Source organism: Diadema antillarum, unplaced genomic scaffold (assembly GCF_040938485.1).
Source record: "Diadema antillarum isolate AM-2024a unplaced genomic scaffold, OU_Dant_1.0 seq00001010_RagTag, whole genome shotgun sequence".
Classification (NCBI taxonomy): Eukaryota; Metazoa; Echinodermata; class Echinoidea; order Diadematoida; family Diadematidae; genus Diadema; species Diadema antillarum.
The window spans coordinates 105329-122551 of NW_027271846.1; the positions used below are offsets into that span (position 1 = coordinate 105329).

At 40.3% G+C, this 17223-nt stretch overlaps 1 protein-coding gene across 1 annotated transcript in view; it reads left to right on the forward strand.

The window, feature by feature from the left end:
- The window catches only part of LOC139742628 (rho guanine nucleotide exchange factor 10-like), a 105259-nt gene that overhangs the window by 57771 nt on the left and 30265 nt on the right, over positions 1–17223 (forward strand). Inside the window, exons 7-8 of the mRNA XM_071653153.1 lie at positions 13339–13514; positions 15151–15330. Of these exons, the coding sequence (XP_071509254.1) occupies positions 13339–13514; positions 15151–15330 (356 nt within the window). The remainder of the gene's footprint in view (positions 1–13338; positions 13515–15150; positions 15331–17223) is intronic.

The window sequence follows — 17223 nt, forward strand, 5'->3', positions numbered from 1 at the left end:
GAAAGCTTTTTTCGGGAAGTTCCCGCTGAAACGAGGGAAATTTGAACGCTCGTGACTGAAACTTCGAGAAGGTAATCACGTGACCAGTCCACCACCTGTTTGCGGCATCGATCGATAGTTTTGCGGGTGGTGCGTCATTGGGACGTACGTGTGTGCATTGTTATGTACATGTGTACATTGTTATTTTTCACCACAATCATTAGCTGTCGGATGGCACATGTTTCCTTGTTGGACATGCGCACCAGTGACGCAAACTTCGAGAACTGAAACAATGAGAAGTTTGGCCGCCAGTGTGGACAGATGAGCAAACTTCGCAAAGACTTTTCGAAGTGAAACTTTGCGATGTTTTTGCCAGTGTGACCATGGGTACTGAGAGAGAGGGGAGGAAGAGAAAGAGATGAACGAATATTCAGTGAGAAAATGAGAGAGAAAGAGCAAGTAAGAGAGAGAGGGAGACGAAAATCTGGGAGAAAGAGGATGCAGAAGTGTCTGAAGGTGATAGATTTCTGAGGAAGAGGACTCCTATGTCAATGATGGCCATAGGGCAATGGGTTTCCTCTTCCCCCCAGTGGATGTACCTTAGTCCCACTCACAGGGAACTAAGTATAGAATGTCGTGACCTCAGCGGATGCATGGACGAAGAAGGGAAAAAAAAAGTAGAAACAGCGAGGTTGAGATGGTGGGGCAGATATTGAATAAGCAGACAATGTGAAACACTTAGCTTGTAACCAGCTACATGTAGCTCTCTAGATGCACAGATGCATACATAGCCTAGATGCACATAAATGCTCTCAAGTAAATTGAAATGGACTGCATGTGTAAAACAAACATACTAATGCAGGCAAGTGACTAGATGGAAAGAAAGACAAAGGCCGTAACACACTGAAATGGGTGAATTCATGCATTGGTAAATAGATTAGCAGTCAAAAACAGTCATGCCACACAATCAAAGCTGCAATTAAATCTATAATAAGCAAATAGGCTACAGACATACAAAAGGACGAGGAAGAATTAGAATCCAAAAGAAATAGATATAGAAAAAGAAAAGAAATAGATTTAAAAAGATAGCTACTATATGTACCAAATAAAACAAAAAAATGGAGGGGAAAAAGTTAGATACTGTAAAAGTGGAAATTTTCGTGGTGTCGAAATTTTTGCGCAACCAGAAACCAGCGCGAAAATGAGAGCACATGAATATTTTTGCTTGCCATACGTTCTAATAGTTGACGTCTTGATTCCGCAGAATTAAAAACACGTGGAACTCTTCTTACCCTGCCAAGCGCGAAAAATTAGTAGTGCGAAAACATCCACTTTTACAGCAATGGAAATAGGACATGACAGTGAAGTTGATTGAAGGTAAATTTTAGGTTCTAGCTGGGAGAGAGGAGAACGGCCGATGCAATCGTCTTAAACATCGCAAATCTATAAAGCTCCCTATTAGCCCGTTGAGGACGGTTTGATTTTGCTACAACACGCGTTTCCCATAGACGCTTGCCCGTGTATACTCGGGACTCGTCCTCAACGGGTTAAGAAAAAAAGAGAGAGAGACAAAAATGAGTCTACACTGGTAGCGAGAGAGTTAAACGGGTGGAAACGAAGCAGAGAGGACAAAAGAAGAGGAGGATGCGGAGCCGTTGGGTTCATCTGGAGGATCGTCATGGAGAGGATGTTGATGGTTGATGTTTTATGATATAAACAGAGGCCTGGCAACATGGGTAAAGGGAGGCGGAGTGCATGACTGCACACAAAATTACAACACTATGTCATTGCAGCGACATAGAGGGTTTTTTTTTTTGACAGGAGAAGGAGGAGGAGGAGAAAATTATTCTTAAAGGACAAATCCACCTTCATATACATTAGGATTGAGAGAATGCAGCAATATTAGTAGAACACATCAATGAAAGTTTGAGGAAAATCGGACAATCCATTCAAAAGTTATGAATATTTTAAGTATTTGCGAAGTCACTGCTGGATGAGAAGACTACTACAGTATATGATGTCACATGCGTACAACGATATAATGAAAATAAAAAGAGAATTTCACAAAACTTTACTCTTTGAATAAAGTGCACATTTCTTCGACTTGCTACTGACGTATGTTAAGGGTAATATTATTCCCCCTGCCTTCTGAAAGAGAGAAGTCGAGTGTTCTTTTATTATGCGAGAAAAATGGAAATATGTTGAATTTTCTTTATTCTTTCTTTATATCGTTGTACTCATGTGACATCACAAGCTTACCTAGTCTTTTCATCCAGCCGTGACTGAGCATAAACTTCAAAAATTCATAACTTTTGAACGGATTGCCCGATTTTCCTCAAACTCTCACTGATGTGTTCTACTAATATTGCTGCATTCACTCAACCCACATGTCTATGAAGGTAAACTTGTCCTTAAAAAAAAATAGAATACCAGAAAACAACAGAGACAAGTGAGATTCGGCAGAGTGTAAAGAGAAAATTAAACAAGAGATGAATTTAAAGGGATTATGTAACATGATTTGATCTGAAAGTCAACTGATTTGTGATTTCACCTAAAACTTTTCGAATGTATTATTTGACTGAAAAATTACATAATGCATGATTAGATTTAAAAGTTATCTGATATATGGTTTGATCTAAAATCATCAAATCTACAAATGTATGATTTGATGTAGAATCATCTAATGTGTGATCTGATCTTAAATCATCTAATATTTAATTTGAACTAAAAATCATCCACTATATGATGTGATCTTAAAGTCATCTTATTTTTGATTTCGTCTTAAATCATCCCACTGATCTGATGGAAGAATGGCCTAAGGCATTATTTGATTAAAAAAAAAAAAAACTGAAAAAGTCTAAAAGTCTCCATAGACAAGGAGGAGCTTATATCACATAAAATTGAATATCAAAATGGAGATAAGTTGCAGATCTTACGATCAAGAATGTGATTTTTAGGTATCTTTTTTAACAAACCAGTGGCCGAGTTGTAAGGTAATATCATCACCTCAGGGAATTTACATACATGTTTGTTACGTGAGTCACTGTTTCATAAAAACATTTATCTTTTCTGTTTTTGGCTCCCATTCAGAGGAAATTTTGACTATTGTGTGGATCTCATTCTTTTACTTCTATTATTTAAGTCTTCAGGAACATGACGTGAAATTGGACAGGACTATGTAATGAAAAGTTTCTAATATGCAGGGAAAATGCACTTGCTTTTCATCATAGAGAGTAAACAAACAAACAAACAAACAAACAAGCCAACAAAAAAGACCAGCAAACACCTTACCTACCATGACAGTATCTCCAAGACTACTTCCAGATGGCTGCATGGAGTGAATATTAATATAAAAAGAGAAACTTGTCACACTTTTCTTATCTCATTTGTCTTTAAAGGGTGTGTACAGTTCTGGTCGAGGTGAAGATTTAGCTTTTAACGTTTTGTGAGATATTCAGAAACCACTCTATGAGATGTCAAAGAGCATGCAGTTCTAAGGGGTATCAAAAGTTTATTAGATGAAAATCGGTTTTGAAATGGAGATATCCAAAAACAAGATGAAACAAAGAGATACTAATAAAGTTGGGGCATGTCGCCTTTTATTATTAGCACTTTTTGGGATATCTCAGCCATTTGAAAACCAATTTTCATCAAATAAACGTTGAATCCTTCTTAAAATTACATGCTCTTTCATATTTCATAAGAGGCTTTTCATTATTTCACTTAGGAATGTTCAAAACATGAATCCCTACCTCAACTAGTGCTGTACAGTCCCTTTAACGTGGTCGTGCAAGAAGGAAATAAGTACTTCGTGCGTGTGATTTCGGAATGTGTCATCCAACAAAACATGATATTGAAATTGAGATAATTGTGGCTAAAACCTGGGCGACATATCCGGCAAACCTCGACAACGTCTTCTCTCCCGCCGCCGCGAGGCATCTGCGTCGCCACAGTAACGGTTATCTTCGGCCGCCACAAGAGGTCTCAACCCTGTTGATGGTATTTGTAATGGGCCGGATGCGGGGGAAAACATTGACCTGGTGTCCCACTTGTGATCGCTTCCACGATGCCATTAAATGTGAGCATCCGTCATTTCTCAGACAACACACCTGCATTCTCATTAAAGCCAAGTCTTCCATCAAAACCATACCCTTTAGTAGCTCCAATGGAAAAAGAAAAGTCTGTTTTTGTATTCCTTCGAGCTGGAAACGACAAGGAACGAGACTTTTCAGCTGTCGTTACTGCCCACCGCCGTCCTCGAGCCATGAAGTTTTCATAACTTCTCCGGACGGCCGTCAGTTTCCGCCTTCAGGCTCTGACGAATTTCCATCATCATACACATTAAGTTTAATGAGAGGACCATATATATGCTTAAAAAATTTTGCATTTATGGCATATTGTATGTGCTGCTCCATCACATGGAATATATTCTTTATTCTGTACTTTACTGTCAGTGTTCTATGCTGATAGGCACAGGTGGTCCTAAAACTTATTGCCAGTAGATGCAGATCGTGACATTCTCTCAGGCTACATGTTATCACAATGGCTCACATGAGGGAACATTGTATTTTTTTATTCATTTTAATATTCTTTTTTTTTTTCACCCTTAATGGTTTTCCTAACTCATATTACAGTCATGTCTGGAGATTAATCTGTAGATTGCAAAATGTCACCTGCCTAGCAAAAATAGTACAGCTGAGTGCTTTGACACTTGTAGGGGCCATGCTTTACAGTTAACCAACTAGACTTTCACTGCATACATTGGATACTGCACTATTTGATGATAAATCTAGGTGATGTCCATATGAGTTTCAAAGTTCTTGATCAGTTTTGAACTTCACACATTTTGTTTCATTGAAAGATGATGTGAGCACTAACTCTTCTCAATTTTTCAATGTACATATATATATATACATTTTGCCATTTGCATAGTGACTTTTCCAAAGAGTACAAAGCACTTTATACATAAATAAGGGTATATGAGACACGATAAACTTCCATGTACATTGATATACAAATGAATAGAAACAACAGTGTGAAATATTACATATCATTACTGAAATAAAAGGGATTACAAATGCTTTCTTGAACAATAAATTGGATGGTAAATTTGCTAATGAGGGGTAATGAATTCTTAAGTTTTGGGATGATGTAATGAATCTTAAGCCACGGTGTCAATAATATTGTGATCAGAAGTATTGCTGAAGTAAGGGAATTTAGATGTATGACTGGTTTTTTTAATATGTCTGTAATGTAGCTGTCCTCAGCTTCCAACAGCTACATATTATTTAGTACTGTGTGTCAATTCATGTTGTAGTGAGAGTACTATTTGCAATCACACTATCAAAGCTACACGATTGCACTCTTTTCAACCACACTCAAGGTCTGTGACCATTACATCTGACGAACTTCAGCAAAAAGCATACTGCCTTTCAAGGAACTTACTGAAAATAACAAGATGCCTGGTGGTACTGAAACTTCAGATTAACTGCAAAAACTTTAAATAGTAACCAGTACATGATAAACTGCCGTATGTAATGCTGCATGGAATGTTGATCTTGGTCCAGCTAAAAAGCATTTGTTATTTTGAAGGCTTTGAATATTAATATGAAGATTCCTTAATCCAAAGATTCCTTAATCCAAAAGTGAAATACAGTTCATAAAAGCCAAAAACAAAATAAGGTTTGCAATTTCCAAGCTACATCTTAATTGGATGCACCTTCTTCTCATTCTCTGACTAATGAATCTTACTTCATTTTCCAAATAACAAACCGTATTTCAGTTACAGATTAACGACTTTCAGAATAATGAACCTTATTTCATTTTTGGATTAACAGACCTTCTGAATTAAGTACATCACCCAAAAGCATGACTGAAAAACAAGATTGCAGTCACATTTGTTGATGTGACTACGAGTCATAGAGTCCATGTTTATGATCATAAAGAGCAAAAAGGGTTACCTTTTGTGGATGAGGAAAAATAGGCGAGGGCAATGATTGAATTCATGCTTCTACATTTCATGAAAGAGCTAAAAAGTAAATGTTATTTCCTGTAATGGCAGCTAAAGCACACATGAAATAAGGTTGCCAGCTCGGCCACCAGAAAATTGCTGGCACTGGAAAATGAACTAACCTTGATTGCAAAAAACCAGTGACCTCCGGTTTCAGTGTCTTGCGATTTGACCGGTTGGTTTGGTGTGTACGTGCCACATTTATTCTCAGTGACACGATCCTCTTGCTGCCGCTGACAAAACCTCGGGCTTAGATTGCGTGCTCTCTCCGTTCAGGTACAACCGTTTGTATTATTCTCAGATCTGCACTAGGTTGAAGCAATATTGATGTAATCAGATGGAAGAAAAAAAAGAGAATGTGTGTGTGTGTGTGTGTGTGTGTGTGTGTGTGTGTGTGTGTGTGCGAGAGAGAAAGAAAGAAAGAAAGAAAAAAAAAAGAGGGATGAAAATCTGAGAGAGAAGGTGGAAAATTGCAAATTTATATATGTCTACCTCCCTGTGGAGATATCGAGAAACAACATGACTTATATTGAGGAGAAATATCCGAGGACAAAAGAGCGAAGAGATATTAATAGCAAATTTTGACATGATGATGGATGAGATTATATGGATTCATCTAATATCCGTCCTTGGAGCTGTCAACCAGTCCTGAGTTATTTTTGTGAAACTGTAACATTGATGCATTCCTTATAGAAACAAGATGAAGGAGTGTGGGTATACCAATTATTATGGTCCAATACTCTAACTCATGTGCATGGCAAGTGCGTAGAGAAACCTGTACAATGGAAGCAATAGTTTGAACTCATTTTGACTCGTTTGAAACGTTTAAGTCTTTATTAGCAAGCACATGAGAGACAGTGTTGCATTTGTTGGAGTGTTGCAGAACCACTCTGCCACTTGCCCCATGCAATTGAATCTCACTGTGGGGCAAGTGATGGTTATGAGCATGAAGCTACCAATATTGCTCCATGATAAGATTCAGCCCTTGTATCTTTACATAAATTTTTTCCTTCTTTTTGTAATGACATAGTACTATTGATTTACCCCAGGGCAAGCTAAACAAATCTTTAGATTTAAAGTGATATTTGTAGGAGCATGTACAATGTATTATGTCACATTTAAGATAATGTATCCACTTCACAGGGATTGCAAGCACTGGCACTGAGCTCAGCTGATAATGTATGCAGAGAATGTTAGCAACATATTGCGATGGTGATAAGTCGATCACTGTTTGTCCAAGCGCTGAACAGAGAGGGAGAGAGAGAGAGAGAGAGAGATAAAGTGAAAGGAAGGCCGTCAAAATGCATGATTCTCACTTGTGGTGCAATCAGAGATGACACGAGAAATCAGAAGGAAATCAAACGATTCATTTGCCATCGAACTGAAGTGGCATCCGATAGTTGGAGAGCTACGGACTAGGAGCTGTGTAGTTGGGGGGGGGGGGGGTATTTCCCTGATGATTTGACGCAAACATCACGATCAGCACAACTTGTGATTGTGCCTGTTGATAAGAAGCGTCTCTGTGTCATAAACCACTTCACGTCTTCACACCGGTAGACTCTTACGCTTTGTGCAACAATTTGCAGATATTCTGCCCACGCTAAAAGGGACGGCGACTCATGCCGCAAAAGGGTGTCGAATGTCTCAATGCTGCTCGGTTTTCCGTCACTACTTGAAGCAGGGATGCCAGATTCGGGGCCGGTGTCACGTCCGATTGGCTGCAATGCATTACGTCGTTCTGATACAGATGCCTCAGTCAGTGTTCAGGCTGTCTTTCATCATTGTATTTAAGTTTATTCTGAGAAAAGGTTTACTGCCAGGGGAATGCATGTGCAGGGATCCTGTAGTCAGGGTATCAGTTCAAGTTAAATACTTTCACCCGCTCTAGGATCTGGTTCTAGGACTCAAAGGTAGAAACTTCCAAAACCATTTTTTTTTACTGTTGTCTTCTCATGAGTTGAAGTTTGATACATTCAAAGTGCTCATATTCTTGTTTAAAGTTATTTCTCCTGTCCTTTAGGTGCTTTCTTTAAGAATTAAGCTTCACATTGGTCACTGCAGTTTCTGATAAACTAGCACCATAAACTGGTTTGATAGCTTCAATTTGCAATGATGCACAAATTGTAGATATCGATTCACATTTCTATACAAAATATTGAAAAAAAAGATATTGCTGCAATTACCAATAAATGTGAAACAAGTTGGTTTACATCAAATGCCAAACGAGTTAAAAGATTATTCTTTTGTGTACCACACAGATCTGTACAAACGTTTGATTGCAATGTGTTTCCTTTTGGGGAAATTATTTACAAGTGTGAGAACTTTGTTAGTAAATGAATGAATTTGAAGTTCAGAGAATGTCTGCAAATATTAGGAAACCTGTAACTTGTATCCTCTCAAATAACTGTTGGAGTGTTAATGCTCGGACAGTGAAAAGTAATTTCTATGTAACATCCAAATTTCTCTTGACGGGATATCGCACACCAGGCAATCCAAATAAAAGTGTACAGAGATGTTTTGATAATATTCTTCCGTTTTAGTCCATCAACACTGTCGCAGTGCCTTCCAGCGGGCACATCGACATTATTGCACAAAGATATCGGATAGTTCTGATGTGTTGTTTAGCCTTCTATGCATCTTTACGCCGCAACAAAAATTAGCTGTTTTGAAGAAATCAAGCTGCCCCGATATTGCTTCCGTGGAGTCCCACGTGTCCCCTGCAGGCTAGCAACTGATGAAGAATTTCTCGACTGTTTTTTTTTTTATTTTGCTGCGGACTAATTACGACGCCTGGCCTTGGTACGCTTTATGAATCGGGGCACTTGTGTAATCAGAGAGGTAAATGAGATTAGAGACCCAGTTTAATATTGATCAGCAGGGTAGAGTGGTGAAGGCAGTGTCTCTTTCTAAGAATCATATTGACCAGGCATTGGAGTGTTTTTATGTCATTATTAGATTGCTTTTTTTTTTTCATTCTGTTTTGGGTGCATTTGTGGAAGGATCGGTTTACACCTAACATTGAAATGTGGCATGCAATTTGTATAATGAGTCTGTGTCAGTGCATCTGTGTGAAAAAAGTAAAGATTTTTCTTTTTCATGTTCTTGCACTCTGCAGGTTGACTGATTTTTGCCTCTTTCTCTCTTTCTCATACTCTCCCACACTGATGCACATACACACACAGATGTGCACACACACACACACTTTCAAATACTAACATGGCCAAAAATATTTGAAAATGCCTCAAAATGAGAGCTGAAATGCACCCCATTGATGTATTTGATGTTTGTGTGTTTTTCATCCATATAATTGATATACAGCTGTTTGTTTTGCTTGTAGGATTTTCAAAAGCTTCTTGAATGCGTAGTCTACAACAGATCCTTAAATTGGCAGTACATTTTATAAAACTCATATTCTTTATTTCTTTTTAAATTGGCAATGTTTCTTCATTTCTTTCTGATTTTGTGCAGATTTTATGAATGTAGCCATTTCCAACTGCCCCTTTCTCCAAGGAAAAATATGCAGTGAATTACAGGGTTGCCAATTTGACGATGGCAACAAAATTACCCCCAGACACGATGGGTCATAGAAATATTTGTCATGGAATTTCATGTCATAGAATGAAAGTTGTCATCTTATCCTCTTATGAACTAAGTCAAAGACGTACATTATGGCCATTAGCTCTCAATAAGAGGGGCGGCCGAGAGCTTCATAGGACATGCAGGTCATGTACTGATAGAATTGCCTTGGGTCATCCTATTAACGGCTTTCAGCGCCACATTAATACGGCGAATAGCGCCACCGCGCTGTCTGATTAGTGCCCCCAATTGCCACTTGCACTTTCCCCCCATTGCTTTTTATTCGGCTCGAGTGTTTGCCGTTTGTCGCAACGATGTTTTCCGTAACCGTGGAGAGGGGGCGAGGAACGAGGGCAGCTACAAAAGTACAAAGGCACGAAGACAGACAAGCAATTCAGTAGCCTCAGGGAGGAGACTTTTTTTTTTGTGAGCGTCATGTTCATCAGGATGTAAGGTGATGGAGTATGACAATGGTCCTCTTATCAGTTACTAAGAGTGCCAATGTTTGCAGCAGAAAAGAGGTGGTGTAAACCCCTGGTGGGAAGTGAAAGTGATGGTGAAAGGGGGATTGGTTGATTAACCCCAGTTATCATCACTCCCAACTTCACAGCAGAAAGATGGGATGGTTACTGTACATTAGCAGTTTAAGGAGGGTTAAGGGGTGATATGAATGGAGAGGTTGTTAATTGATGGTGTCCTCTTGGTCTACTATCTGTATCTGCTTTCAATGTAATAGCTACATGCATGTATGTCATGCACTGAGAAGTTAAGTCTGTTATGTGACCCCTAAATAGAGCTAAGAAATTGATCAAGCATTTTTCTTTTCGTTGGAAAGAAAAAGAAGGAAAAAAGATGAGAGATAAAGAGTGATGTAAGGAAAGAGGGAGAGGGAGAAGAAGGAGGGGGTGGGGGCTGAGAGAAAAAGAGGAAATGAGGATAGTTGAGAGAAGTTCACTAAAAGTGAGAAAGATAAAGACAGGCTTATAGCCAGACAGTGTCGAGGAAGGATGAGGGGAAGTCCAAACACAGACAGGCAAAGACAGACAAACAGCGAGACTAAACTAGAGGACAGACTTCAGTTGACTTAAATTCCCCAGACTTGCATCCAGAAAGCAGGCAGACATGGAGACGGAGTGACGGACGGCAAACGCTAACAGACAGACTTTCACTGACCAGACAGAGACAGAAAATAGCAGACAACAAACAGACCAATGGATGAATGGATTCCCCTGTAATAAATCCATTGACAGTTCCTCTCGTCCCACTTTCTCCTTCCATCTGAACCTGAGTCCTTCTGCTTCTCAGCCGTATCTTATGGAGTCGTATTCCAGTTCACGCTGGAAGCATGTGGCTGACTCGACTTCAGTGCCCAAAGGCAGCAATGTTCTATATTACATACATGTACAGCATTCATGTGCCCCGCATGTTTGGGCCGATGTAAAATGGAGTAATTGAAATGAATGTCATGTTCTCTCTAGACTGTTTTCCTCCTTTTCTCTCTTCTTCCCTTTCTCCTCTTCATCACCATCATCATTTTTTGCTTCCTAAGTTCATCATCATCATCATCATCATCATTTTTTTCTTCCTGTGATCTTTATCATCATTTTTGTTCCATCTTTTTCATCATCATCATTTTTTCTTCCTGTCATCTTTATCATCATCGTCATCATCATCATTTTTTTCTTCCTGTCATTTATCATCATCTTTGTTCCGTCTTTTCTCTATTCACACCTTTTTTTCTTCTTCGTCATTCTCTTCTGTCTCTTTATCTTCTTCATCATGGTCATCTTTTACTTCTTATTTTTCTATTTCTTCTTCTTCTTCTATCTCTTCTGCCTCTGCAAAATCAGTCCTCATCTTCTTTTTCTTCTTCTTCTTCATCATCATCGTTGCCACCATCATGGTTGTTCACGTTGTTGTCATTGTCATTGTCTTCTGCACTTTCCGGGGAAAGAGAAAACCCTTTGGGTCGCATGAAGCGCTGTTTGCTGGAACATTCGGTGGCGCATAATTGAATTGTACCACTGGCAAATTGCATGTTGGGAAGGTCACGGGAGAATGTGAGGGGAAATGGGGAGGGGGGAGATTTTTTATGTCTATTTACTCTTGAATTCCCAACAAGATGAGCTGGGCTTGTGTTCCATCGCCCTTCTGGTTTTCCTCATAATTTTTTTGTTTAGCATGGGCGCTGGCTTTGGCTTGTCGTCTTTTCAATTTTGAGCAAATGGATGTAGAGGAAAAACCAGTGTCTGGTAGGATGCATTGCTTTTATAGCTATTAGAAGCAGAAGGACGCAAATGCCGTAATTGTCCTCTCAATGAGCTGATGCCTTTGTCATGGTCTAAGGGTGCGTTTGAGCGCTCTGAAGTGAACCAAAGCGAACTGAACTAAAGCGTACCATACCGTACCGTACCATGCCAGTTTTGGAGCGTTCGAGCGCTCTGTTGAGAAAGCGTACCTCACGAGTTATTTTTAGAAAAGGTCACATATTTTTGTAGCAAGAATGTCATCCACCTGGCGCTTGAACTATTTACAGCTGTTCCGAACAAAGAGAATGATGATTTTGCATTGTGGCATATGCGCATGATACGCGCATGCTTTACAGCGAACTTTTGGTACGCTTTTGGTACGCTTTTGGAGCACATCGGGAAGTGGTCCACTTTTGGCTCGGTACAGTACGGTACGGTACACTTTAGGAGCATTCGAGCGCTCCTCTGGCGCGGGTACGGTATGGTACAGTTTGCTTTAGGAGAGCGCTTGAACACACCCTATGGCAGATGTTTGAAAATTTTCATGGTACAGGACATGTCACTGTCATTTTCCCTTTGTTCTTGATGCACCAACTCTTGTTAGGTGAATGTCATGGATGACCCAAAAAGACAAAAAAAAAAAAATTCATCCTCACCAAGGTGACTCACCAGATACATGTTCACTCTAAGTCTGATGTAATAACCCCATGTCTACAAAGTCCAATTGGAACAATAATATACAATATGTGCATTTTCTTGTGTGTGTGTGTGTGTGTGTGTGTGTGTGTGTGTAAAGCTGGTACTGAGACATATGCTGAAACCTGAATGGAGAAGAACGAGTATGGGAATGAAGGATATTTTATTTGGATGTTCTGTTATCGGAAGGTTACAGTAGAGTCGGAGGATCATGGTTTGCATGTGTGCCTGTCTGTTTGCGTCCATGCATGTTCTGGCCATGTGCATAATACACCATTGATGAAGTACTTTTTCATCACATTATATTGTAATTGTATGGTGGTAGTGAAGTAGAGGGGCTTGCTTGCAGAGAGTTGAAAGTTTGTGACAAAAAGATAAATATAAGGAGGTGAAATTCCTCATCAAGGATAAAATAGTTCGAACTGTTCTTGTAGTGAGATCTGATCACCATTTCATGGAGATCTCTTCCGTAATTATAAGTGGCAATAACTAGTTTCTATGACAGCAGCTATGCAGCAACCAATCATACATGAGCACTGGAGTCATTTCCATAGTAGCTACAATTATAGCAACTTTTAGTCATTGCAAACCCCCTTATGAAATGGGCAAAAATAAGAACAACAACAACCCAAATATTGGTTGAAGAGCCATGGGGCTTATGCATGTGTGGTGTACATACAAGGTAATAAGTTTTTTGTGGACTAACAACTCGGATACACAATGTTCAGGCTGTAGAAGTCCTGAGATTCAGTGGATATAAGCCTGAAAGCAAGTGTGGTAGCTGGTATGGTGTTGGTGACTAAACTCTCAGCAATTTTGTCTTCACAGACAAAGATGACATCCACTACATCGATGTCAAACTCTCCCACATGAAGCACCCCCCACCGACTCTTCCACCGCAGCCAGAGGGGTTGTCCATCGAGCAGATCGGGAGGAGGCACGTTGTGCAGGCCATTGTAGACAGCGAGAGGAATTACATGATGTCCCTCCAGAGGCTAGTCCAGGTAAGACTCCCCTTTCCCGAAGAATGGAAGTGTCCTTATCATTTTAATAGTTGGGGCCCATTCTATGGAAGACTTAGTGGGAATGTACAAAGTAATTATTGATTGTGATTGCCATGGCAACTCCCAATCAGCTCTTAGAAATTGGAGCTGTTGCTGTAATGATAATTGCAGTTTTTGAGCAAACTCCTGTGAAAAACAGAAACCTGAGCTTGTCCAGTCTGGCATATGTATTTAAGATCATATGAAATGAATGCAGTCACAGGATGGAGAATGGCAGGCATAGAATATGAGTTTGGTTCAAGTTGACCTTACCACTCAGTGAGGACCTCAAGTGATCTGTAATAAAACCTTTTAACATTTGACTAGATTGGAACATGAGATGTCACACCCTGCCTATTGTAAATTCACCAAGGTGGTGCGACAAACATTCTGATAGAGGACCACCAATACCTACCCACCCCCCTGTGGGTCAAAAGTATGCGAACTCTCCCTTCAAGATCACAGAATGATGTTGTGGAAGGGAGCGGGTTTCTCTTGCCCGCGCCATTATGAGGAAGAAAAGCGAGCTTGAACAGCTCCGGCGAGCACACAATGGCGTCGGAAAACCGGATACGGCAAGACAAACTGTGGCCCAACCTTAAAGCGTACTGTTTCTTGCAACCATACACTGTGCACATGCAACATTTCATTAGTAATGGACTAACTTGATAACACTCCGAGTGAGCTTGGAGGAGTATGAGGGAGAGATTCGAGGAGCCACTGGACTTTCTTTCTTCATTTCATGTTAATGTATAAAACATCAACCGGCTTGTCTTCTGAATCGGGCGCCAACTCTGCCTCCCCTTGCTTGCTTGCCGGGGTAAAGTGCTCCTTGTAAAATGGGTGGTTTCACATGTTAACGAGATGCTAATTGCGCTGTTAAGTCGAGAGGGACTTTGCAATTTGTTGACAAAGAGATCATTGACGGTAAGCTGGTGAATGAGATACAAGTGCAATGAACTGGAATGCAAGAAAAGGCAGAAAGATCGGTGGAGAACTTTTGAGTGGCCGATGAAGGGGGCGGAGGAGTAGATGTGTACTTCAGCATGTTTCTGTGTTCTTTTGTTTAAAAGAAGAAATCCTGGTCACATCTCAGAGATTGTTTTTCATCTTACCAAGAGTTATTTCATGAGACTCACTGACAACCAACAGCTGTTCCTCAAAAGCTGCAAGCGCAAAGTCCTAAAAAAACAACCGCAGTCGTGTTTGACTGATGTTGCACGAGGTTGTCAAGTAACGGTTTTATAGGCTAGGGTCCTGTTTTAGCAGAGTTATGATTGATTATATAGTTGATTTCTATGGTAAGTCTATGGCAGCCTGTGTGGTAAGGAAATTTAAAATGAATTATATCTTTTGATAAAATGGGGCCTAGATGTGGAGCAAAACTAAAGATCAGGTTAGTAGATAATGTGTGATACATTTACATATTGATAGGAAGGCTGTGAACACCTGTCTTCATGTTGTAAATCATAAAATTGTTGTAGGACTTCTTCTTTCTAATCTTGTATCTTCCTACTCAATATTTCATCTTGCTGTGACCTTGGACAGGAAATCACATGAGTATGAAGACCCTTTATTTTTTTCGTGATCTCTCTAGGCATATGAGAAGCCCCTCCTAGAGAGTGAGCCCCCATTGTTGGAGAAAGAGAAGGTGAAGACCATCTTCTACCGGGTGCGGGGGATCTACCAGTGCCACCTGATGTTCCAGATCGCACTTGCTAGCCGTATCAAGGAATGGGATAACATTGAACAGATTGGCGATGTCTTTGTTGCCTCGGTGAGTTCGCCCCACCCTTCCCCCATACCACACCCTTCTGCCCCGCCCCGTACTCTTTCTCCCTCTCCCTTCCATTAATTGTTTCCATTTCAGTGCAACCATTTATTTTCAAACACATCGTCCCCCTTCTTCATTTTACCTCATATCTCCCATTTTTCCCCTTCCAATCTGCTCCTTTTATATCTTTACTCCCATCTTCCTCTTTCCCTTTTACATAGTTGTATCTTCCCTTTCTGGCTTCTGCATTCTCCCTCTGTCCTGTCTTGATCTGGTATTCCTATCCCTCTTCCTCCTTTCCATTTTCTTCCCTCCCTTTCATCATTTCATCCCCTCTCCCAGCTTCCCTTGGTGTCTCTCTTCATTTTCATATTGGTGTATTCATCTCCACTATACCTTCCTCTCCCCTCTCCCTCCTTTAGTCTTTCCCTTTCTCTCCTATTTCCATGTTCTTTTCCTTTATCATCTGTTTTCTTCCCTCAATAACTCCCTCCATCCATCTTGTTCCATCATAGCTCTTCTCTCATCCTTCCACAACCTTCTCTACCTCATACTTCTCCACCCTGTTCATTCTTCCCCTTGCTACTTTTCTCTCTCCCCCCCCCCATCTTTGCCTTGTCTAGTTTCTACATGCCTAACCCATCCCTATATTCCTGTGTCAGCCTCCCTCACTCCTTCCCCCTCTCCCATTCTCCTCTCTATTTCTCCTTTATCTCATCCACTCTTCTCTTCTTTCTTTTCCCTCTTTCCTTCTTCCCCACTATCATCTTACAACTTTGTACATCCCCCACTCTTCAACCACATTAATCGTCAAATTTCACCGGGGCCTTGAGATTTGATGTCATCATCCATTGTGACTCTCCAGCAATTCTGAGATGAAATAGAAACTTGAGAAAGAACCACAAATACAAACTGTAGTTCACATTTCACTTGATAATTGCAGCTCTTAAGCAAACACTTGACACGAAGATTAAAAACACACCCTGATTGAGTATTGATTTCCATACTGCCATTGTGATTCTGTCATATATTTCCCCTCGAAGGCAGTGAAAGTAAAACAATAAAATCAGCATTGAAAAAAGGAGAAAAAAAAAGGGAAAACCCCCTGAATGTACTCTGCCAGGTGAAAATCAATGCAGACTAACAAATGAATTACACCGAATGCACCTGATAATGACAAAACTCAACATATTTGTCGCGAGCACTTCAGTGTGCCTATCAATCAATGGAGGTGGGAGCCGAGTTAGCTGGTTGCTAGCGTGGAAATGACACTTTGCCCCCGCTTGTTCCGAATTTAGCGGCTGCAAGACAAGATGGATCGATATAAATCCATACACGCTTCTTTGTCATATCAGAACTACACTTTTTGTGAGATTGGTTGTAACCTTGGAATTTTTTTCCCCCCTTAAAGCTCACACTTCTGTTTTGTGTGACAGCTGATTGTAGCAGAATTTGATTCTAAAATTGAACCTCTTCTAACCTAAGTGGAGCTTGTCGCAAATTTTACAGTGCTGAATTTTCGTTTTCATTGTACAATGTCATGAAGGTAATTCAATTTCTTGGGGGAAGGGGGGGGGGGTTCGGGGACGGGGCTGGAGGAATCCATTGTAGTACACAAATTTTCTTATGTAGAGCTTTGTGTTCCCCCCCCCCCCCCCCCCCCCCCCGATACAGCAGAGGCAGTTGAATACAATGCATCTATTTTTTTGCTTCCATCTTTCAAGTTCATGGCTACAGCTACATGTACCTTGCTGTACATCACAATGATTGTCATTCCGTTTAGTTTTCTCCATCATTTCTGATCACTTGTCATCCAGTCATGTGAGACTTTAGCGTCCCCCATCTCTCTGTCCTTTTCTCTTTCACTTTATGTCATCTGCCTGTCTTTTATAGCCA